At 45.4% G+C, this 24,913-nt stretch overlaps 1 protein-coding gene across 1 annotated transcript in view; it reads right to left on the bottom strand.

Annotated features, from left to right (window-relative positions):
- Window positions 1-24,913, bottom strand: part of TRAPPC9 (trafficking protein particle complex subunit 9) — a 508,413-nt gene that overhangs the window by 409,022 nt on the left and 74,478 nt on the right. Inside the window, exon 12 of the mRNA XM_066578762.1 lies at window positions 9,030-9,115. Coding sequence (XP_066434859.1) covers window positions 9,030-9,115 — 86 coding nt within the window. The remainder of the gene's footprint in view (window positions 1-9,029; window positions 9,116-24,913) is intronic.

Here is a 24,913-nt window from a genome sequence, read left to right as displayed (position 1 = left end):
TTCACCCTGTCCCCTCCTCCTTCTGAAAAATAATAAAACGTATAAAATACATTATATGTACCCATAATGGCCCCAAGTACAGCTCGCCGCACAATGAACAAGCCCTAGGTAGACGGGAAAAAAAAAAAGTCTTAAGGAATGATAAAAAATATAAGAATGAAGAACTGAAAAGTGTCTGGTCATTAAAGGGTTAAGGGACAAACCCCTCCAGACACGGCAATGTGTTCGGAATTATCCTCCGATTGCGTCTCAACGATATAAACCATTGCTTGTGACACCAAAAATCTTTTTTTTTTTTAAATTGAGCCGCAGCAATGTTGGGGTCTTGTCTGCGGGAGAAGTAACGGGGCGCTACGGAGAGGAGGCGCCTATTGTTGTCTGCGGAGCGAATACTCAGGGCGTCCGTCGGCTGAGAGACATGCAGGATTCTTATCTCTGCTGATGGCCGGCAGCCGGACACGCGGATATCTTGGACATTACATAGTTAAACAGCAACGACAACGATGATGATGATGATGTAAAAGGAAAAAAAAAACAAAAAAAAAAACCTCTCTCTCTGCCGAGGCAATTAATACCAGAGATGACACAAAACAACAAAAATAGCTGCGAAGGACTCTGCTGACATTGTCAGGACGGCCACCGCGGCTCCCCGGTCACTGTAACCCGCGCCGTGATTTCTCTCATTTGCCTGGAAGTAAAGTTCTCAGAAATATGTCGTATGGGAAAAGGGAGGAAAGAGGAGAAGAGGCGACATCCATTACAGGCCTGTTAAGGCCGCTGACGTCTGTGTACTGAAACCCAACACAGGGCCCCGGGGTCCGTGACCCTCAGCTATAAAGCAGCCTTCATGCCACTAATCCGTTTTGTACAGCGTTCCTTTAAATGTGTTATGAGTTCTAGGAATCGAGGAGGTCACGGCGGTATTACCGGAGGCCGATAAATTCTGTGCAGTGATCACCATTACATGAACAGCTCCCCTGCCTGCATATACAGATGGGGATTTACAACAAAAGTTGGGACGCTGTGTAAAATGTACATAAAGGTAGAAAAAAAAGAAAAAGAATGCAGCGATTTGGAAATCTCATATAACCATATTTTATTCAAAATAGAACATATCAGAAAGGGGAAGGGAGACAGTATTCCATTTACCGTATATACTCGAGTATAACCCGACCCGAATTTAAGCCGAAGCACCTAAGGTTACCACAAAAAAACTGGGAAAACTTATTGACTTGAGTAGTCAGTGATTTTCAGGGAAGGGCTTTAAATATAAGCCCTTCCCTCAAAATCATCCCTAGTTTTAGTAAAAAATTTTTAAAAAAATCTATACTTACCTCTCCGCCACTACCGGGGCTCAGGCGCGTCTAGCCGCTTGGGTCCCGTCACTGTAATTAAGTTCTTTCAGCAGGCGGGGATTTAAAATCCCCACCTGCTGAAGGGGCTGAGACTGATTGGCTGAGCACTCAGCCAATCACAGGCACCACTCAGCCATTCAATGACTTCAATGAATAGCTAAGCACTGTCTGTGATTGACTGAGCGCTGTGACCAATCACAGGCAGGGCTCAGCTGTCACTCAATGCCCCACCTGCTGAAAGAACTTCATTACAGTGACGGGACCCAAGGGGCAAGACGCGCCGAGCTTCTGGCAGCGGTGGAGGGGCACGTATAGATTTTTTTACATTTTTTCGGGACCCTCACTCGAGTATAAGCTGAGGGGGGCTTTTCCAGTATAAAAAATGGCTGAAAAAGTCGGCTTATACTAGAGTATATACGGTACTTGAAAAACTTAACTAATTTAGAAATAGATGGCTGCAACACATCTCACAAAAGTGGGATGGGGAAACAGAAGGCGGGAAAAGTAAACGGTACTAATGAAAAACAACTGGAGGGTGAATTTTTCTACTAAGTCACATGACTATATAAAAAGACCATGTTAGAGAGGCCGAGCCTCTCAGAAGCAAAGATGGTCAGAGGTTCACCAATCTGTGAAAAACTGCATCTAAAAATTGCGAAGAATATCCCGTCATCTACAGCACATATCATCATCAAAAGAGTCAGAGAATCTGGAGAACTTCATGTGCAGAAGGGACAAGACTGATGGTCAATATTAGATGCTCGAGGTCTGCAGGGTCTCAGGCGGCGCTATATTATAAACAGACATGATTCTGTAATACAAATCACTGCATGAGCTCAGAATACTTCCAGAAATCACTGTCTGTGAACACAGTTTGCCATACAATCCACAGATACAAGTTAGAGCTGTACCATGCAAAGGAGACGCCGTATATCAACACAATCCAGAAACGTCAGCGTCTTCTCTGGGCCAAAGATCATTTAAAATGGACCGAGGCAAAATGGAAAACTGTTCTGTGGTCAGCGGAATCAAAGTGTGAAATTCTTTTTGGAAACCACAGATGCCGTGTGCTGCGGACTCAAGAGGAGAGGAACCATCCAGCTTATATCAACGCACAGTCCTGCATCTCTGATAGTATGGGCGTGCATTAGTGCCTATGGCATGGGCAGCGCACACATCCTGACAGGCACTGTCCATGCTGAGCAGTATATAGAGGTTACAGAACAACATCTGCTCCATCCAGACGTCTCTTTCAGGGTAGGCCTTGCAAACCGCATACTGCATCCATCACAACAGCATGGCTTCATGGAAGAAGAATCCGAGGGTGAACCGGCCGCCCGCAGTCCGGACCTTCCACCAATTGCAAACATTTGGCCCATTGTGAAAGATAAAATCCGGCAAAGACGACCGAGGCCTGATGAGCAGATAGAATCCTCCATCAGGCAAGGATGGGAGAACGTTCATCTCCCAAAACTCCAACTATCGGTCTCCTCAGTTCCCAGACGTTTACAGACTGTTCTACAAAGAAGAGGTGATGCTACAAAATAGCAGACACGGCCCCGCCCCAACTTTGGTGAGATGTGTTGCTGCCATCAATTTCTCAATTAGTTTTTTTTTTTTTTTAATGAGATGGATGAACGTCTCCCCTCCCCCTCTGATATCTTCTACTGTGGATGATATATGGGAAGAGGAGATCTCTAAAATCTTTTTATTCTTTTTTCTCATTATTTATTTACACTCCTCACAGCGGCCCGGCGTGTCTTGTGGTTGTAGATACATATTCCGGCACACAGCCCCGTGCGCGGGGACGTCTCTGCCAGCCGCTTGTTCTGCGCTCATCATTAAAACCATAAAAACCTGACAGGCGACTTTATCAGGAGGCCTCGGAGCTTGAAATTAACCTTCCTGATATAGAAGTTTCTCCCGGGTGATTATTTATTATCGGGCGTTTAAGTCGCCGTTGTGGTTTTTCGGCAGCCTTATTAACCGCTTCGTTCGCCGTTCTACTTAGCAAGGGTTTTTGTAAAATCTATTATCCTCTAATTGTATAGAGTCAGCAGGCCTGAAAAATATCGATGTCATGTAGCAGAGGTCGTCACTCCAGAGTTTAAAGGAGAACTTAGAGAAGACGTGGGGACAGCAAAAATGTGTAAATCTACGGTGAAAAAAGCTTCTGCATCTGTATCCCCCAGACAACACTTCCTGAGCGTTGGCAGTGTTACCATAGGGATAACAGACCTAATGGCAGGTTGGATTATTTTGTTACCTGCGCACAAAGAAAACAGTGGCTGCTGAGAGTTTCTGTGTCCATATGATAATAATGAGCTGTGTGGGAAGAGGTCAGGAAGTGTTGTCATAGGAAAAGGGCAGAGAAGGTTTGTCACTTCCATTTCTGCTTATTTGCATTACATGAAAAATTGCTCCCTATTTTTACAGGAGTTGTCCCATCAGCGCAACCCAGGTGTGCGTAGATTGTTAGGGCATATGGGTGGGTTGCCTCTCGAGACCCTCCTTATAGGCCAGAAAGGAGCGGGATTAAGGGTGGTTTTAAACGGGATGACTGAGCGGGCAGCCGTCCCAATCGGAGGCGTAACTTGAAGCGCCTGGGCCCCAATGCAAAATTTGTAACAGGGCCCCCAACTATAATGCTTTATTCATAGTATTGGGCTCCCTATATGGAGAAGAGAGGCCTTATGGGCCCCCTAAGGCTCCTGGGCCTGGGTGCAACCGCATCCTCTGCATCCCTTATAGTTACACCGCTGGTCCCACTGACTATCCCTCCTTTGCTTTCACACAGGAGCAATAGTCGTTCGGGAATGGAGGCGGACCGAGCTGCAGATCGTTCCGCCACCGGCCCCCATTCACAGATGAACAACTACCTGTTAAAGGGGTTGTCCCGCAGCAGCAAGTGGGTCTATACACTTCTGTATGGCCATAATAATGCACTTTGTAATGTACATTGTGCATTAATTATGAGCCATACAGAAGTTATAAAAAGTTTTTTACTTACCTGCTCCGTTGCTAGCGTCCTCGTTCCCATGGTGCCGACTGATTTTCGCCCTCCGATGGCCAAATTAGCCGCGCTTGCGCAGTCCGGGTCTTCTGCTCTCTTCAATGGAGCCGCTCATGCAGAATGCCGGCTCCGTGTAGCTCCGCCCCGTCACGTGCCGATTCCAGCCAATCAGGAGGCTGGAATCGGCAATGGACCGCACAGAAGAGCTGCGGTCCACGGAGGGAGCAGACCCCGGCGGCCATCTTCAGCAGGTAAGTATGAAGACGCCGGACCGCCGGGATTCAGGTAAGCGCTGAGCGGTTTGTTTTTTTAACCCCTGCATCGGGGTTGTCTCGCGCCGAACGGGGGGGGTAAAAAAAAACAAAACCCCGTTTCGGCGCGGGACAACCCCTTTAATACCGAGCAAACAGTTGCTCCCTAATCGTTGCATTTCACGGAGTAGAACCGGAACGACTAGCGTCTACTTAGTGATTTCTCATCCTGTTGGGTGCCGTGTTTATACAGGCCGACAGTCGGCCATAATCTGCCGCTTGAGCAATTATTCGGGCAACTATCGGCCCATGTAAGACTACCCCAAGAATAACCTCCACGTCACGCTGATGCCTGGCTGCAGCTTTCCCCATGAAGTCAGCTGTTGACAGGGGTGTCGGGGCCGAATCCCCAGCTACTATATTGAAGGGGTTATCTTAAAGGAGATTACCTAAAAGTGCCCGTCTAGTCCTGGACAAACCCAGATGGCTGTATCGGCTCTGACTACATAATGCAGACTGTGTATTGGTAGTCTAAAACACTGCATGCTGCGCCAACTGGCCAAGGCTGCTCATGTGAGCAACGCTGGCCAATCAGAGCAGTGTGTAGTGTCTTAAAGGGGTTATCCAGGCAGGGCCCGCAGGGATACACCGGGGTCGGAGTGGAGGCACTTCTCTAATCCCTGTGTAGTGGACCGCGCTCGTAATTGTAGACTGGGGTCCCAATGACTTCTATGAGAGCTGTGCCTTCAATTACGAGTGCCGGCTACTACACTTCCGCTCCCGAAGTATCCCGGCGGCTGTTGCCTGGATAACCCCTTTAAGATACCTTTAAACGGGAGGACTTGGATGCATAAGTGCCTGACAGCTGTCCCAGTGACTGTCGCTCCTGTGCTTTGGTCGTTCAGGGAATGGAGCGGAGCAGCCAAAGATCGTTCCCGCCGCCCGCCTCCATTCACAGTAAGCAGGCGTCACCCAACCATTGAGCGGCTCTGATGCAAACGGCCCGACGGTCGCTTTGTTTTTAGCTCGAATCATAACCAAGCGACTCCAAGAAGGGAGCGATTTGTCAGCGAGCGCCCTGTTGGTGGCCGCGTGTACCCCAGACGATTACCGCTGAAATTCACTGTTTCCAACGACAATTCAGGTAATAATCACCCTGTTTAACCCCTTGAGGGGCGGGTTTCTTTCCTCCCTTCAGACCCACCAGGGCAGGTTTTTTAAATGGTCTAATAATTGAATTTCAACTCATTTTCCAGTCACGTTCCAAGAGCCATAACTTTTTCATTTTTCCTTTGACACGGCCGTATGAGGGCTTGTTTTTTGCAGGACAAGTTGTACTTTTTTATGGCATCATTTTTGGGTAGATATAATGTATTGTAAAACTTTTGTAAAAAAAATTTGTAGGGAGATTGGGGGAAAAAAAAGAAATCCTGCCATTTGTTTTTTGGATTCCATGTTTACGGCGTTCAGCGTGCAGAATAAATAGTGTGATAACGTTATTCTCTGAGTCACACGATTCCGGCGATACCGAGTTTATACAGGTTTTTTATGTTTTGCTATTTTTGTACATTTAAAACATTTTTTTTTCTTAAAGTTTGCTTTTGTGCCGCTGCATTCCAAGAGCCGGAGTAATTTTATTTTCCCATTGCCGGAGCTCTAGACGGCCGTGTTGTTTGCGGGAGGAACTCCAGTCTTCATTTATCTAATTTTTTGGAACATGTAAAATTTTGATCGTTTTTTATTCTATTTTTTCTAGTGGCAGGATTAACAAAATCTGTAATTTTGCATGTTTTTTATTTTTATTTTTCACTGCATTCTCTAAGCAGTATAAATAATATATTAAAGTTATTCTACAGGCCGGCACGATTATGCCCATACCAAATTGTAAGAGTTTTTTCCTTTTTCGTGACTTTTTCACAGTTTATAAAAAAAAAAAAGTAATAAAAGTTTAAATTCTCCTCCTTTTGCCATATCTATAATAAAAAAATCTAAATCATAAAATAAAAATACATTTTTGGTATCACCGTGTCCGTAAATGTCTGAGTAGCGCATTATTTACCCCGCACAGTGAACGTAGTCCGAAACAAAAATAAAGAACGCCACAAATGCACTTTTTCAGTCACTCTATCTCCCAGAAAAAATGCAAGAAAGCGACCAAAAAATCGTATGTATTCCGGATTAGTACTGAAAAATAAAAATGGTATTGTGCGCAGAAGATGCAGCAGAAAATAATTGTAAAAAAATTACATCTTTAAAAAAAAAAAAATACAACTACTGCAGCAAAAAAAAAAAACCTATTCAAGTTTGGTATCGTAGTAATCGTACCGACCCGTAGAATAAAGTTATCAGGTCATTTTTGTGGCAGTTTGTGCGCCAGAGAAACAAGACGCACCAAAAGATGGTGGAATGTCTTTTTTAAATTTTACTCCACTTAGAATTTTGTAGAAGTTTTTCAGTACATTAAATAGCACTATTGAAAAATATAACTCGTCCCGCAAACAACAAGCCATCATACAGCAACGGCGATGGATAAATAAAGGAGCTATGATTTTTTTTTTATGGGGGAGAAAAAAAACGAAAAAGGAAAAAAAAGGGGGGGCCGTGTCATTAAGGGGTTAAATAATGTACTAACTTCCTTCTCCGGGTCATTACGACGCAGGGATACCACATGTGTAATTTTGTTTTTAATTTTTTACAAAGTAAAAGGAGAAAAGTGCTTTTATTTTTTTAATAATTTTGTACCTTTTTAAATTTTTTTTTTTACAAATTTTTAAAAATTTTGGTCCCTTTAGGGGACTTTCACAGAGACCCATCAGGACCCTCTGATCACATTCCGGGGGTCCGATGGTGACAGCCCTTTCCATGCTGCAGTCGAATAGACCATGGCATGTGAAGGGTTAACACAGCAGAGATCGGAGGTTTTCTCCATTCTCTGCTGTGTAAGAGCTGCTGCCCGGCCATTCCCTAACAAAGGGAGCCCCCCTCCCTGTCAGCCCTTTACATGCTGCGGTCGTATAGACCGCAGCATGTAAAGGGTTAACACAGCAGAGATCAGAGGTTTTCTCAATTCTCTGCTGTGTAAGAGCTGGTGCCTGCCTATTCTCTGACAGCCAAGCACCAGCTCTCCCTGCCACAGGGACCATCGGGCTGCTTCTGACAAGCCAAAGGCCTCCGTGGCAACCTGTAAACAAAGCAGTGCAGGAGCTTGAAAATAGAAGCGGGAGGTTGCCGGCAGATCGCTAATATCCTCCTGCTTCTTTTTTCAAAGTCCTGCACTGCTCTGTGTGGGTCTGTGCAGGCAAAGCACAATGCCACAGCTTATGGCAATGTGCTCTGCAGGTCCCATAGTGATACATAGCCCGGAAATCTTCCAGGCTATATCGCTTTGGGCAGTCGAGCTCGTCCAGGAAACCTTCCGGGCGTGCCACTCAAGGGGTTAAAGGTACCTTTAGACTATCCTCTACTAATGCAATGTGCAGGACTAGTGCAGCCATCTTGGTTTATCAAGGACTCTCTTACACCATCATAATACTCTCATGGGCGCTGCCATCGTATGCATGAGATTAGCGGCAGGCGAGTCGCAATTGCCAGTCCCTGCAACCTCGCTCCTGAGCTGGAGTCACCAAGGAGACAGACGGGGACTTATCAAAGGTTTGTCTTCAGGAATTCCCTGATTGGCATATGAAGTGCAACCACATTACTAGTGGTGGCCCAAACACGGATGTCCCTGGATGGGAATGAAAAGTAAAGGTACACAGAAAAAAACATGCGGCAGATGAGTGCGGTATGAGACTGTATACATACGGTACAAAACTGTACGAGTGTGGTATGATTGCTGTACGAGACTATGCGAGACAGTACGAGTGCGGCATGATTGCTGTACGGACGCGGTGCGGGACTGCACGAGCCCGGTACGGGACTGTACTAGTGCAGTATGAGACTGTATGAGTGCAATATGAGTGCGGTATGATTGCTATACGAGACTGTACAAGTACGGTATGATTGCTATACTAGACTGTACAAGTGCGGTACGAGACTGTATAAGTGCAGTATGAGACTGGATGAGTGCGGTATGATTGCCATACTAGACTGTACAGGTGCTGTATGAGACTGTATAAGTGTGTATGAGACTGTAGGAGTGCGGTATGATTGCTATACTAGACTGTACAGGTGCTGTATGAGTGCGGAATGAGACTGTATAAGTGTGTATGAGACTGTAAGAGTGCGGTATGATTGCTATACGAGACTGTACAAGTGCGGTATGAGTATGTATGAGTGCAGTATAATTGCTATACGAGACTGTACGAGTGCGGTATGACACTGTAGGAGTGCAGTATGAGAATGTATGAGTGTGGTACAGACAGAAGGTTGGAGCTGTCCTTTAGGGTTCGCTGCTACATGAGGACTCACCATGGTCTCCACTCTGAGCTCGAACGGCATGGGGTTGTAGACCATCAGCTGCACCTCACACACGTCTCCTTGTACCCACTGGAAGTCTGTAGGAAGAAAGAAGACATGGAGTAATACTGCAGCTCAGAGACAGTATCACCTGATTAGATACACAGCGCATTACAGATTACCACACGATAGGATCAGCTGTATCACACAGGATGGCCTTAGATACACCACTTGCCAAAGATTAGCAGACATGATAGGATTAGCAGTATCACACAGGTGAGGATTAGATACACAGCTCAGCAGACAGTATCACACATAATAGGATTAGATACACGGCTCACTAGACACCATCACACCTAATAGCTTTAGATACAGAGAACAACAGACAGTACCATACATGATCAGCTTAGATATAGCAGGCCCACATATATTGTCTCACATGACAGGATTAGATACAGTGGCTCAGCAGACAGTATAACACAGGATAGGGTTAGATACATATATCAGTATCACATATGAAAGACTTAAATAAATCAGCTCAGCAAACAGTATCACATGACTGGTTTAGATACACGACTCAGCAGACAGTATCACACAAGATAGGATTAGATACACAGCTCAGCAGACAGTATCACACATGAAAGACTTTAATAAATCAGTTCAGCAAACAGCATCATACATGATAGGATTAGATACACATCTCAGAATCACACGTTAGGTTGAGATACATCAGATCAGCAAACTGTATCTTAATAATATCACCCATGATGGGATTAGATTTACAGATCAGCAGGAAGTACGAGTGGATTAGATACACAGCTGAGCAGACAGTATCACACATGATACAATCAGCTATATTGGCTCGGCCGATATCATCACACGATAGGCTGAGATACAAAGCTCAACAGGCAGTATCACACTTGACATGATTAGATACAAAGAGCAGCAGACAGTATCACACCCAATAGCTTTAGATACAGTGACCCGGCAGACAGTATTACACAGGATAAAATTAGCTTGGCAGATAATGTCACACTTCATAAGCTTAGATACAGCCTGCCCTCTTGTATCAGCATATCAGTAAGCGAGGACCCCTGACGAGGGTTGTGGGCTCACGTATTTTGGCCAAAATTTCAGCTAATACCTCGTATTTATCAGTATTTATCTATAACCTGAAGTGTGGCTTTGACTGCTGGGGAAGCCCAGGGTGCCGGTGGGGTTCACCTATGCGGGGGGCAGGGCAACCCGCTGGATTCAAATATGGCGTCACTAATATGTTGTAAGCCTGCATGGTGCACTACAAGTACCACATGGTCCGACACCCTGTATCTACTCTTTTGTGCAGGAATAAGCACTAAACTTTCGCCCCCCCCCCCCTCAGTATAAGGAGGGTGTGTGAGTGGCTCATCAGTGTCCTCACGTTACTGGCTCCTCCGTTTAGCAGTCTGGCCGTCTGCATGTGGTATATATGCCTGCCCTCTTGTATCAGCATATCCGTGAGTATATGGCCACTTTCTGTGATTTTTTTTGACTGTATGATATTTCCCTCTCTGTGATTTTAGATACACAGCTCAGAAGCACAGTATCACACATGGTAATAATAGTAATTTTATTTATATAGCGCCAACATATTCCACATATTACATGTAGTAATCAGTTGCTGGAGACCGTAGGGCTGAGGGTCCTGCTCCAACCAGCTTACATACTACAGATAGTGGGGTGATACAGAAGGTAAAGGGGCTGGAGATGTGCACGGTATGGGGAGGTGGAGAGTGAGGGGTGATATACACATAGACAATGGTCAGGCTGTATGGTGGCTGAATCGATATGACTGCAGGGGGCGGTTGATGGGGGCTGGCAGGAATTGCAGTCAGTAGGACAGGGAGCATGTTATCAGGCGGGGTACAGAGGGGTTGGGTTTAGGGGATATGGTACGCCTCCCTGAAGAGGTGCGTTTTAGAGCACACCTAAAGTCTTGCGTGTCAGTGATTGCCATGAAAGTTTTAGGTAGCGCATTCCAGAGGACAGATACTGCTCTGGAGAAGTCTTGGGGGCGGGAATGAGAGGTTCGAGTTAAAAGGGCACTTGGTCTGATTTCGGTAGCGAAGCCGAGGGAGTGGGCTGGGTGGTGCATTGAAATGACAGAAGCAATGTAGGGTGGTGCAGTGCTGTGGAGAGCTTTATGGATGAGGGTGGTGAGTTTTGAATTGTATTCTGTATTTAACGGGCTGTCAGTGCAGTGACCGGCACAGGGCAGAGGCGTCCGAGTAGCGTCTGGACAGGAAGATGAGCCTGGCTGCCGCATCCAGGATGGATTGGAGGGGGTAGAGTCTGGAGCAGGGGAGGCCGATCAGCAACGAGTTGTAATAATCGAGCCGAGAGTGGATGAAGCCAACAGTGGTAGGAGTAGATACAGCAGCTTAACCCTACACTGTAATGTGACAGGGCCTACAGGATATAACCAACAGTCCCTAGAAAATCACCCTCCATCTCAGAGCGGCACTCCCCACTAGCAGTCAATCGGAGAGATGATTTCTTTGCTTCTCATTAGAAACTCTCTAAAGAAACCAGCAGGTCAGATAAGCAGGGGTGGGGCATTAAGCAGGTCAGATAAGCAGGGGTGGGGTAAGAAGCAGGGCAGATGCCCCGTCTAAGCCGCAACGGGGGGGGGGGGGGGGGAAGCATTTATGGATCCTAAAGAAAAAGCCTTCAGAGAGGAAAGAAATGGAGTCATCAGCGGCCCTACTGCAGACACAGATAGGGTGGCTGGCCAGCCCACAGGGGTGGGGGGGGGGGACGCGGAGCCCCATACTATATATAAGGGGAACCAAAGGTAATTAAATCAATGATCGTCCATTCAACAGCTATTAAGGAATCAAAAAGGGGAATGTTTGATTGTTTTGGGCACCAACAGGTCACAGCCCAACTCTGCATATAAATGTATGAAACTTGGGCATAGGGTCTTACTCCCCAGCATCCTCTAGTTGCCCTTTTCCTACCTGCACAATCTCTGTAGCTTTTAATAACCTCCTCAGTCACCTAACAATCAATCTGGAACAATATATGATATAGAAGACACAAAGGAGGGAGATGCAGCTGTGCACTAAAACAGCAAGCATGGAGAGAGAACAGGTACATTTACAGGGGCTCTCCGGGACAATATGGATGGATCACAAATACCAGATATCCCTCCAGGACCCATGAAAATCAACTGAATAAAGGAGCTCATTAACGCTACATCCCCTTCAATGTTTACTGGGCACAGTGCCTTACAGTATGCAGTGGCTGTGCCTGGTACTGCAGCTCAGTCCCATCAGACTGAGCTGCAGAGATCTGTAATAACAGACAAAGGGACAACTAGGAATCATTGTCTGTGAACACAGTTCACCGTGCAATCCACAAATGAAGGTTAAAAATGTATTATGCCAAGAAGCCAAATATCAACACAATCCAGAAACACTGGTGTCTTTTCTGGGCCAAAGCTACTTAAAAATGGACTGAAGCAAAATGTCAAATTGTTCTGCGCTTAGAGGAATCGGAATTTGAAATTCTTTTTGGGAACCACAGACACCATGTCTTGCGGACTCAAGAGGAGAGGAACCATCCAGCTTATTACCAGCACACAGTACAAAAGCCTGCATCTCTGGCGGTATGGGGTTGCATTAGTGCCTATGGCGTGAGCAGCTACACATCCTGAAAGGCACTATCCATGCTGAGCTGTATAGAGAGGCTGTAAAACAACATCTGCTCCATCCAGACAATGTCTCTTTCCTATAATCCTAGAATGGTAGAGTTGGAAGGGACCTCCAGGGTCATCGGGTCCAACCCCCTGCTCAGTGCAGGATCACTAAATCATCCCAGACAGATATTTGTCCAGCCTTTGTTTGAGCACTTCCATTGAAGGAAAACTCCCCACTTCCCGTGGTAACCTGTTCCACTCATTCATCCCCCTCACTGTCTAATATCTAATCTGTGTCTCCTCCCTCTGTTTCATACCATTGCTTCTAGTCTTTCCTGGTGCAGATGAGAATAGGGCTGATCCCTCTGCACTGTGACAGCCCTTCAGATATTTGTAGACGGCTATTAAGTCTCCTCTCAGCCTTCTCTTCTGCAAGCTAAACATTCCCAGATCCTCAAAGGCCATGATTTGCAGACTGCTCACCATCTTGGTAACTCTTCTCTGAACTTGCTCCAGTTTGTCTGTGTCTGTTTTAAAGTGGGATGCCCAGAATTGGACACAGTATTCCAGATGAGGTCTGACTAAGAAAGAGTAGAGGGGGATAATGACCTCACGTGATCGAGACTCTATGCTTCTCTTAATACATCCCAGAATTGTGTTTGCCTTTTTGGCTGCTGCATCACACTGTTGACTCATGTTCAGTCTATGATCTATTAGTATACCCAAGTCTTTTTCACATGTGATGCTGCTTAGCCCAATTCCTCCCATTCTGTATGTACTTTTTTCATTTTTCTTGCCCAGATGTAGGACTTTGTATTTCTCCTTGTTAAATACCCTTCTGTTAGTCGCTGCCCACTGTGTAAGCTTTTCTAGATCTTTTTGAATACTCTCTCTCTTCCCTAGGAAGACCTTGCATATTCTAAACCACATACTACATCCATCACAACAGCATGGCTTTCAGAAGAAGAGTCCAGGGGTGAACCGGCCACCTGCAGTCCAGACTGTTCACCAATAGAAAACATTTGGCGCATTATGAAAGATAAAATCCGGCAAAGACGACCGAGACTGCTGAGCAGCCAGGATCCTCCATCAGACAAGAATGGGACAACATTCCCCTCCCCAAACTCCAGCAATTGGTCTCCTCGCTTCCCAGAAGAGAGGATGCTACACAATGGCAGACACGGTCCTGGCCCAATTTTATGAGATGTGCTGCTGCCATCAATTTTTAAATCAATTATTTTTTTAATGAGATGGAGAAATGTCTCCCTTCCCCATCTGATGTGTTTTATGCTCTACTGTGGATAAATTATGGTTAGATGAGATTTCCAAATCATTCTATTCTTATTAACATTAACCCTTTCCAATCCACTGTCTGACGTCTTCCCAGATTCTTATTGGAGCTTGTACAGCTCCAATGTCAGAAGATGTCTGACAAGGTATTCTTACTGTCTATTGCCAGCCACTTTGCTGTCGGAGCCTCTCTGGCGCACACACTGGCTTTAGCCAGCAGATGGCACCATTGTATAACAGCAAAAAGAGAAAGCCTTTTAGGAAACCCTGAATCCAAAATTGGATTGGAAAGGGTTAACATTTTAGGCCCCCTGTCCACGGGTGGGGTGGAAAAATCACCGCGGAGAATCGCGGCAAAACGCACCATGCTGCGATTTGAGTCCCGCGAGCAGAGAATCGCTGTGATTCTCCGCTCGTGGACAGGGGGCTGCGCTTTCCATAGTTAAGTCTATGGAAAGCGTGCACTGCATTACTCGCGGCTGGATTATCACTGCAAGCAATGCAATGCAATATCTTTCGTAGACAGGAGCCCTTACACAGCAGCCTAATTTTTGGGGGAATTGGGGTTGTACATTATATCGCAGGTCTGTGCTACAAACAAGTGCCGAATAATCATATTTTCTGGATTATTGGATGCTGGATTAAAGGAACGTCTCTGTAATTATTAATACAGAGGAGGAATGACAGGAGAATAACGGCCTGATGACTAATGGCTGCCGACAGAAATTCAATTATTGATCTCTGGACCTGCGTTACACGAACACGGCGAGGAAATATAGGAGTATGCTGCCAAAGTACAAGTCCGTTGTGAGCTCTGGGGGCTCCGTCCATCGCTCTCGGCTCTCCGCAGTCCTCTTAGGCATCAATGCCTGATGTTGTTCAGACAAGCAATAAAACAAGAGGTGGACAAGAGGCCGCCGGGGCGAGTTCTGTGTCAGGCACAAATCTATTTGCAAAAAGTAGCGCAATGCTCGAGAAAGAACACTCTGGGGTGATATTACTCCGGAACGAGCGGCAGCGTCCCGGGCTGAAGGAACCCGGTCTGCTGAGCGCCATGGCATTTTAAGACCCAAATAAAAATCCTATTTCTAGCAACATACTTCTCCGGTTTTAAGGGCAACCAAGCGAGCGGTACGTAAATAATTAACGACTCTGAAAAAAGCGCTAACAAGTAATTTAATCTCTGGTTCAAAGGCGTAACGATGGCAAATGATTGCCACAGAAGAATGAAGAAGTGATATCATTGGGAATGTAGATGACATCTAATCACTGGAAAGGCATTAGAAAAAATATCACTATGGAAGGTAGACAGTAAAGTCACTAGAAGGCGCAATTTACATGCAAAGTGGCAGGCAGGTTCTGGAAAACAGGGCGGCTGAACTAGTGCGGCAGCCAGGATGCCGGAGAGAACAAAGTGTCAACAAGGCCATTACACCGCCTGTTTACAATAACCAATTAGGGAGAAGAAGAATTATCCCGTGTGCCTTTCATATATATTCCTTATTTATTAATTTTAAGGGAAATGAAGAAGGAAGAGAAAAAGGAAATTATAGACAAGTGGATAATATAAAAACAATCAATTCTGCTTCCATCTCTACTGTGAGAAGAAAGGCTTCCCAATAAGATAATATATGATCTGAAACAGAAAAAGTACCGATCTCTCTCAGCTGGAGTGTATGGGTCAGGAGATGAAGGGTGTTATCGCCAATCAACGAGTCATGGGTGTTCATTCTGGACCATACATCCATACCATCCTGGTTAGAGATGAGCGAACCTACTCGGCCACGCCCCTTTTTCGCCCGAGCACCGCGATTTTCGAGTACTTCCGTACTCGGGTGAAAAGATTTGGGGGGCGCCGGCGGGCGGGGGGTAGCAGCGGAGGAACAGGGGGGGAGCCCTCTCTCTCTCCCTCTCCCCCCCCCCCCACTCCCCGCCGCAACCCCCCACTCACCCACGGCGCCACCCGAATCTTTTCACTCCAGTACGGAAGTACTCGAAAATCGCGGCACTCGGGTGAAAAAGGGGCGTGGCCGAGTAGGTTCGCTCATCTCTAATCCTGGTATTTCTAGAAGCTTCCATCTCATAAGTTTCTAGTTTTTTTCAAATGCGTTTATAATTTTAACTTCGTTGCCCCATTCTAAACTAGATGGAGACTCTTTTCTTCTAAAGTCGAGGTGTTAAAGCTTGGGCTGCATTAGTAAGAAATGGGAATATGAAGACCAGAAGGGACCTGCATGGGGTTGGACCCGATGACCCTGTGGGTCCCTTCCAACTCCACATCGGAGCTTCTCAATAAAACTATAGATGCATCAGTAGGTTCTGCAATTATTAAACTATCCCCATGTTTTTGCACTCAAGCACCGCTTTTTCCGAGTAACTGACTACTCAGACGAAAAGATTCGTGGGGGCGGCGGGGGGTAGCAGTGGGGAACAGGGGGGAGCTCTCTCTCCCCCCCCCCTCCCCCACTCTCCTCTGCCACCCCCTGCTCACCCCCGGCACCCCCCGAATCTTTTTGCCCGAGTAATCGGTTACTCGGAAAAAGTGGTGCTTGAGTGCAAAAACGCCCTAAACGAGTAACTTCGCTTATCTCTAGTTATAACAATGTATAAGGCAAGATAAAGGCTGCAGGGTCCGATACACAACCCTAATTAAACCAAAAACCCTTGCAGGAACTGGCCTTCCGGACTTGGAATTTTGCAGAAATGCTGTACACCTCAATCGCATAATTGATTTAGTCCGCCCATCAGATAAACATGGAACTATATCCCTTATGCTGCATTAAGACGTAATGATTATCATTCAAAAAATCGTTAAAACGAGTGAAAGTGAATGATCATTCAGTTTTTTTTTCCGATTATGACATTCTCTGTATACCCCCCACACCGTTACATGAGAAAACCTCCCGCGGTTGGCAGTGAGACCCGGCTAGTCAAGCGCCGATGACCGCCCTGGTTGGAAGTCACTCAGGTCCCTGGATTTTCCCATCTAAAGTGGATTCACAATGAACCTAATCCAGGAAACACTTGTGACGTGATTTTATGCTCCGGGGTCACGGGGAGAATTCCCATACAGGGGAGCTCCGATTGTGAAAGGGCCGGGGTCTAATAAAGGGGCAGGTCTTTTTTTAACCTTCTTACAATAAAACCTCATTATTACACTCTACAGTTTTGTAGGATAAAGCCCAATTCACAGACGTGACTTATACTAAAACTATAAATTTTATTAAGATAAAGTTAAAATACGAATAATGGCACAACACTAACATACACAAATGAACCAGGTGTCATAGACCACTTATTATCCGTGGCAACCTGGATTATGACACTCAATAATTATTTAAGTCTAAATAAACAGACACTCCACCAAGACAAGGATTACAAGACCCTCAAGGTATCGGGGGAGAGAAGAGGGGATGAATGACGGCTCATTTGATTATTATTCTATATGAGCTTGGTAGAATTCTTTGAATTTTCTAATCCCCACTCAGCCCCTATAAAGGATCGTATTGGGTGAGTATTTAATTTGTGACCTAGATCGGTCGTGTGAGGTCCTGATACAGGTACCTAAACTAGGTGCTTTGGGTCCTATGTGAAAGATCTCTGATGAAGTATTAAAGCACAATCACCGGACACCAATGCTTCTAGAGCACCCAAAATATACGATTTAAAGTGGAGCCAGTTAGGGCCGATTTCAGCCCAAAAGTATGTTATAGTGGGAATGTATTCTCTCCAGATGTCAAAGAAAATACAAGTAGGTAGCTTGATGGTATCTGCTTTCAGTAGTTGATACGTGAAATCAGTACTTAGACTTAAATACAAGACAGTAGATAGCCAAGAGAGGATGTATTTTCTCCTCTATATGCTAAAAACAGTTATAGGATAGTAGTACAGTGATGGTGACTGCCTTCAGTAGTTAATACGTGAAATCAGTACTTTGACTCTACGCGTTTCACCACATGATTTTTGTGGATCGTCAGGAGATGTAGTACTAAACTGTAGATCTACAGTTTAGTACTACATCTCCTGACGATCCACAAAAATCATGTGGTGAAACGCGTAGAGTCAAAGTACTGATTTCACGTATTAACTACTGAAGGCAGTCACCATCACTGTACTACTATCCTATAACTGTTTTTAGCATATAGAGGAGAAAATACATCCTCTCTTGGCTATCTACTGTCTTGTATTTAAGTCTAAGTACTGATTTCACGTATCAACTACTGAAAGCAGATACCATCAAGCTACCTACTTGTATTTTCTTTGACATCTGGAGAGAATACATTCCCACTATAACATACTTTTGGGCTGAAATCGGCCCTAACTGGCTCCACTTTAAATCGTATATTTTGGGTGCTCTAGAAGCATTGGTGTCCGGTGATTGTGCTTTAATACTTCATCAGAGATCTTTCACATAGGACCCAAAGCACCTAGTTTAGGTACCTGTATCAGGACCTCACACGACCGATCTAGGTCACAAATTAAATACTCACCCAATACGATCCTTTATAGGGGCTGAGTGGGGATTAGAACATTCAAAGAATTCTACCAAGCTCATATAGAATAATAATCAAATGAGCCGTCATTCATCCCCTCTTCTCTCCCCCCCGATACCTTGAGGGTCTTGTAATCCTTGTCTTGGTGGAGTGTCTGTTTATTTAGACTTAAATAATTATTGAGTGTCATAATCCAGGTTGCCACGGATAATAAGTGGTCTATGACACCTGGTTCATTTGTGTATGTTAGTGTTGTGCCCTTATTCGTATTTTAACTTTATCTTAATAAAATTTATAGTTTTAGTATAAGTCACGTCTGTGAATTGGGCTTTATCCTACCTAAGTTGACTTTAACTGCCCCCTCTGAGAATTCTAGTTTTGTAGGATTCAATTGCTTGACATTTTCCTACAAGACTTCATACAATGTTGTGATGCACAAAAGTTGCAGTTTGCCGCCCCTCTCCGGGCAGATTGACCGTCACCACATTTGGTCGCACAACTGGTGGGACTCAATGTAACCTCATCAGGGCAACCACAATGCCAAACTTCAGACAGAGTGTCTAAAATCACCTTCTAGTTTTGGTCTTTGCTCTTTTGGAGACTGATTTTTATTTTTACATCCTTCCAATAATCCAGCTAATAGAATATGCCCCCGCCTCGGCCAGCAGACATGCAAAGTGCCAAACGAGGCCGATACAGATAAGATCCAGCAATATTCTAGAAAGACCTTATGAAAAGCAGTGCAGATGAATCAGCTCCTGTGAAGGGCCCTCGCCACCGAGCACAAAACTACAATAACGTCTTTAAAGAGGCGGATGGAGTGTTTAATGTTTGACGTTTTGGGGACAGCGCAGCGCTGTGATCACTACACGTCCTGGTTTGACACTCAAGACCTCAAAGCGCCTCGGTCTTTTGTTGTCTGTTTCGTGGCAGAGCATTTGTTACAAGCGCACATGTAAATGGAGGAACATGGATTACGGTGAGGCACAAAGAAGGGCAGAGAGACTATGAAGAAAAGTAACCGAGAAGCCGGATCCGAAAATAAACTGATCCAATATTAAATTATTAAGAGATGAGAAAGAAGAATCCCAACTCTCTTCTGGGGTCCAAAGTAGAAGTTAGGCCTCCAGCACACGGGCGGATATTTGCTGCGGAATCAGCGTCCGCACTGCGAATCCACAGCAAATAACGCCCGTTACTTCCTAAGCAGATCCGCTGTCCATTGGATCCATCAATAGCGATTTCCGCTCGCGAAGGAAAAAAATCACAGCATGCTCCATTTTCATGCGGGCTCCGTACTGACAGCCATCCAACTCGTGGCTCGTCCGCAATGAACATTGCGGACAGGTCGTGAATTCGGCATCAACGCCTAGCGACGACGCGGGCTAAAAAAAAAAAAAAAAAAAAAAAGAAAAAAGAATACAAAATAATCTGTACTGCGCACGTGCAACAGCGACCGGCCGAGACCACCCACAGTACAGAAAAGACTGTGACAGAGCAGGTACGTGCGGATGCCGCTGCTGCCACAGCCAGATTCAACATGCAGAGGGCCTTAGTATGATAAACCTGCCACAAAAATGTTTTAAATGCAATTAAATTACTCAAACATGTATATTATTATTTTCTTTATTTCATCCGTTTAATTTTCTATTAGTAGTTATAAGATACTGTGAAAAAGACTCATCCCAGACCTCTCTCTAGTACTGTCTCTGTTCTCCCCAAGTCCTCCTACATTTACACATTGTCCCTCTTCTTCGCCTTCCTACCCCTGAGCAGCCACAGGCCCACCCCTGAGCAGCCACAGGCCCACCCCTGAGCAGCCACAGGCCCACCCCTGAGCAGCCACAGGCCCACCCCTGAGCAGCCACAGGCCCACCCTCACTCACTTATGGCCTCCCCTACTGCCCTTTTCTAATAGGATCAACCAACTAGGCTGGCTGTCCACGGAAAAGATGTCATAGCAAGATCTGCAGTGAGAAAATGCCTGCGGACATCACATATGGAAAACGCAGCCCGACCTCCACAAGTGGAGAATGATAACGATTCTCTGCTCGCATTATTAAAATTGTGGCATACCGCAATTCTCCGCAGTGAGCCTATCAATTAGATAGGCTCATCACACAGATCTTACAGTGTTCCCCCTCCTCCCCAATGGCGGAATATCGCGTCCGTGGACAGGCGGCCTTACTATGAAAGAAACAGCTCAAGCCCCTTCACAGTACTGCCTTTGCTTTCCCCAGAACTATATCTGTTTACACACAGTGCCTCTTCTTCACAGTTCCTCCTTTGCTCTTAGTAGCACATCTGCTCAGTCACTGGCTCATCCCCACTCAGTCATAGACACTATAGGCTCACCTAATAATGCCAACCAGTTGCTATAAAAAAGACTGCTCCCAACCCACCCTCTCCAATACTGCCCTGCAGCATCAACAATGGACGATAAGTGTTCGGTGTAAACAGCAGCCGTTCAGTAGTGAACAGCCGCTATGTTACGTCAATGGAGAGGAGCGGGGGGAGATCGAGGAGAGAAATCTCCTGCAGCCGCCCTGCTGTGAGCGAGCGATACTAGCTCCCATGCCGCAGCAAGTATGTGTGGAGACTAGTGTCGGGCATCGTTTCCCGGACACTCGTCCCATCTAAAGGGCCCTTTAGGCTCATCTTAATACATTCACGGTTTATGACAACTAAGCAATTCTACATTTAAGGACTCCAGAAAAGATGCACAATTGCTGGGAAGGCTGCGATGGTAATCATATAGGTTGTCACCCAGCTTTTCAAGTAACAGCTGACAAGACTATCTAATAACCTCCTGAGGAAGATGACGCCAGGACTATAGAACATACAAAGTCCCCAGTATATACAACTCCTAGAAAAACTTTTGCTCTAACAACGGATCTGTCAGAGATCCACCCACATGGTATTGTAGATTCACTTATTCATAACCCCAGATGCCTTGTAACCTTCTCCCTGCTGAGCAGCCGCCGCAGGATTCATCCATCACTCAGCCGGTGCACATACAACCTCACATAATGTAGTACTATTGCTTTAATTGCAGCATTGTTCAATTACTATCACACAGGGCCACATCCATCAAACAAATGGAAATGCCAAAGATGATGGGAGATTCAGGATGAGGAACAACGGCGCTCTATAGGAACCATTGTGCCGAGTGACAGCACTCTCCTAGTTGCACCAATGGGGTTTGAGCAAACCAAAGGGCCATATGGCCATGAAGGACCCCATCATGCCATGTTCTGACCAGTCTTAATGTAGGATCCAAGGTGGATTTAGGTGAAGATTCCTCATCAAAGGAAAAGGGTTATCAAAAAATATCCTATTGTAAGAAAAAGGAAGAAAAAAAAAATCAGGTTTTATATTAAATGTATTGAAGAATTCTTGGCGATTTTTGTAACATCATATGGACGGCACAGAACAGAGCCCTTGCCATCCGAAGAGGGAGATGACTTTGACTGACAACCACCTGTTGTTAAAGGGGTTGTCCCGCGGCAAAACATAAAATTTTTTTTTTTACACAGACCCCCAGTTAGTCCACAGTAATGCCCCATCCATGTGGTGGTGTTTTTTTTTTTTTTAAATTCCTCTTACCTGGATCCCCGTTCTGCAGCTTTGAAGATTCTTCTTTCAAAGATGGCGCCGCGGGTCTTCTCCCATGGTGCACCGTGGATGTTCTTCTCCATCCTGCGTTCCACTGCCGATTACAGCCACCTCATTGGCTGATCGGCACCACGTAACGGGGGCGGAGCTACGTGATGACGCTGAGAAGGGGGAGGAGCCAGGACGCAGCTCGTGAGCCCGGAGCTTACAGAAGAGGATCCTTATCTGCGCCAGTGCCGACTGTTGCTGCGACCAGAGAAGAAGGCTTCAGTCGTCGCCATGGAGACGGGGACACCAGCACCGGAGGGGGTAAGTGTATAACTTCTGTATGGCCAATATTTAATGCACGATGTACATTAAAAAGTGCATTAATATGGCCATACAGAAGTGCTTAACCCCACTTGCTATCGCGGGACAACCCCTTTAACCTCTTACATGCCGTGATCAATGTTGATTGCAGCATGTAAAAGATTTAGAGGGAGGGTGCTCCCTCTGCGATATCATTGGCTCTCAATGGCACTTGTATCTTTCATGGCTTGTGGCTATGATAAGCAATAATAGACTGCAGTATAGAAGAACTGCAATGTATTATCAGAGCGATCATAGCAGCACAGGCTCAAGTCCCCTACAGGCACATAAAAAAATGTAAAAAATAAATAAAATTAAAAATTTCTGGACTTTCACCCTTTTTTTAAAATGTCAAAAAATAACTTTGGTTTCATTGCATCCATAATGACCCATGCAATATATTGATCACTTTTCATCCTGCTCGGCCAATGCTCTAAAAAAATAATTAAAAAAAAAGAAAAGTTAAGCCAAAATGTTTGTTTTTTCCCATTTCGCAATCCAAAACAAAACCCAATAAAAGTGATCAGAAAGCCTTATGAACCTCAAAATGGTACCAACAAAGACTACAGCTCGTCACGCAAAAAAACAAGCGCTCACGGAACTCCGTCAATGGAAAAATAAGAAAGTTAAAAAACATTTAATGAAGCGAAGCAAAAAATATTTTTTCCCCAAAAAAGGGTATTTGTTGTGCAAAAGTGGAAAATCTAAAAAAATAACCATCATATATATATAGCTTTTGGTATTGTTATAATCATACCGACCCGCTGGAAGAAAGTACGGTACCAGGTCATGTATGCTGCATGATTAATGCTGTAGAGAAATAAATACAAACAATGGCAGGATTGAGGGGTTTTTTTTCTCCTTGCCCTCCAAAAAAAAAATAAAAAGTTATACATAAATCATATTTACCCCCAAAAAGGTACCAATAAAAATGACAGTGCGCTACTCAAACGACGAGACCCTCATGTGACCGCGCGACGGAAAAATAAAAAAAATTATGACTTGAAAAGTGGAGCTGAAAATCCCAGAAATATCTTTTGCGTCCTTAAAGGGGTTGTCCCGCGCCGAAACGGTTTTTTTTTTTTTTCAACCCCCCCCCCCCGTTCGGCGCGAGACAACCCCGATGCAGGGACGTACAGAAAGCTTACCGGAGCGCTTACCTTAATCCCCGCGCTCCGGTGACTTCTATACTTACCTGTGAAGATGGCCGCCGGAATCCTCTTCCTCCGTGGACCGCAGCTCTTCTGTGCGGTCCATTGCTGATTCCAGCCTCCTGATTGGCTGGAATCGGCACGTGACGGGGCGGAGCTACACGGAGCCTGCATTCTGCACGAGCGGCTCCATTGAAGAGAGCAGAAGACCAGGACTGCGCAAGCGCGGCTAATTTGGCCATCGGAGGGCGAAAATTAGTCGGCACCATGGAGACGAGGACGCCAGCAACGGAGCAGGTAAGTAAAAAACTTTTTATAACTTCTGTATGGCTCATAATTAATGCACAATGTATATTACAAAGTGCATTAATATGGCCATACAGAAGTGTATAGACCCACTTGCTGCCGCGGGACAACCCCTTTAACCCCTTAGTGACTCAGCCTATTTTGGACCCAAGGATAGATGTATCCATCTCAGAGTGACCAGCATGAATACTGCGTGTCCCCTTTAGAGGAGGGGTCAACGCTTCATACAACTTTAGGTACGTTATCCCTTACCCTACACATTCCGGCTCCAATCCGCAGATGTTCTCAGTGGTTAATGTGAAGCCCCACTTTCCTCATCCCAAAGAGGTTCTGCAGCAGCCCAAATGCTCAGTAGCCACTGTAGTCACTATATAACAAAACGTTCTGCAACTTTCTAACATACTTTGGACTTACTAAGACTGCAGTTTCATGCGCCAATCTTAATATTAGGTCTGGCGTCCGTATATATTCGGCATATCTCCGCCCCTCTGGGCGCTCTCACAGTGAGGAGCTGGAACAGGTTGTGGTATAATTAAAATGGTGTAAATGAAACATAAATGTGTAGAGACGGGGGAAGCCGGACCCCTACAACAAGCCACACCCCTTTTTAGGAACGCAGCATGACTTGGCATACCTGTGAAAGTTATGAAATTCTTTGCACAAGCGGGTCTTGTTAAAACTTGGCAGCTTTTTTTATGCCACAATTTAGTGTAAACGCTAATACAATCCCCCCTTGTGTTTCAGTTCCTCGCCATTTGCATCATCTCTGTTTGCAGTTAGTAGATGAACACCCTCCTGCTCACATCCAGAGACTGAAAACTCTCAGATCAGCGCTGGGTTTCCTTGATGCTTTTGCCGTGTTCTGACACGGATTGTCATCACTGCTGTGCGAATCCTCATACAGATTACCCCATTCATTAGGGCTAATCCATATGCAGATATCCCGACCCGTATATGAAGCAATATGGCTGGCTTGGTTTTCCCCACAGTGTGCATGTAAAGACTGTGCTCTAG

Source organism: Eleutherodactylus coqui, chromosome 9, assembly GCF_035609145.1.
Source record: "Eleutherodactylus coqui strain aEleCoq1 chromosome 9, aEleCoq1.hap1, whole genome shotgun sequence".
Lineage (NCBI taxonomy): Eukaryota > Metazoa > Chordata > Amphibia > Anura > Eleutherodactylidae > Eleutherodactylus > Eleutherodactylus coqui.
Note: the sequence above shows the minus strand (reverse complement) of the source record. Positions and strands in the feature narration are given on the sequence as shown.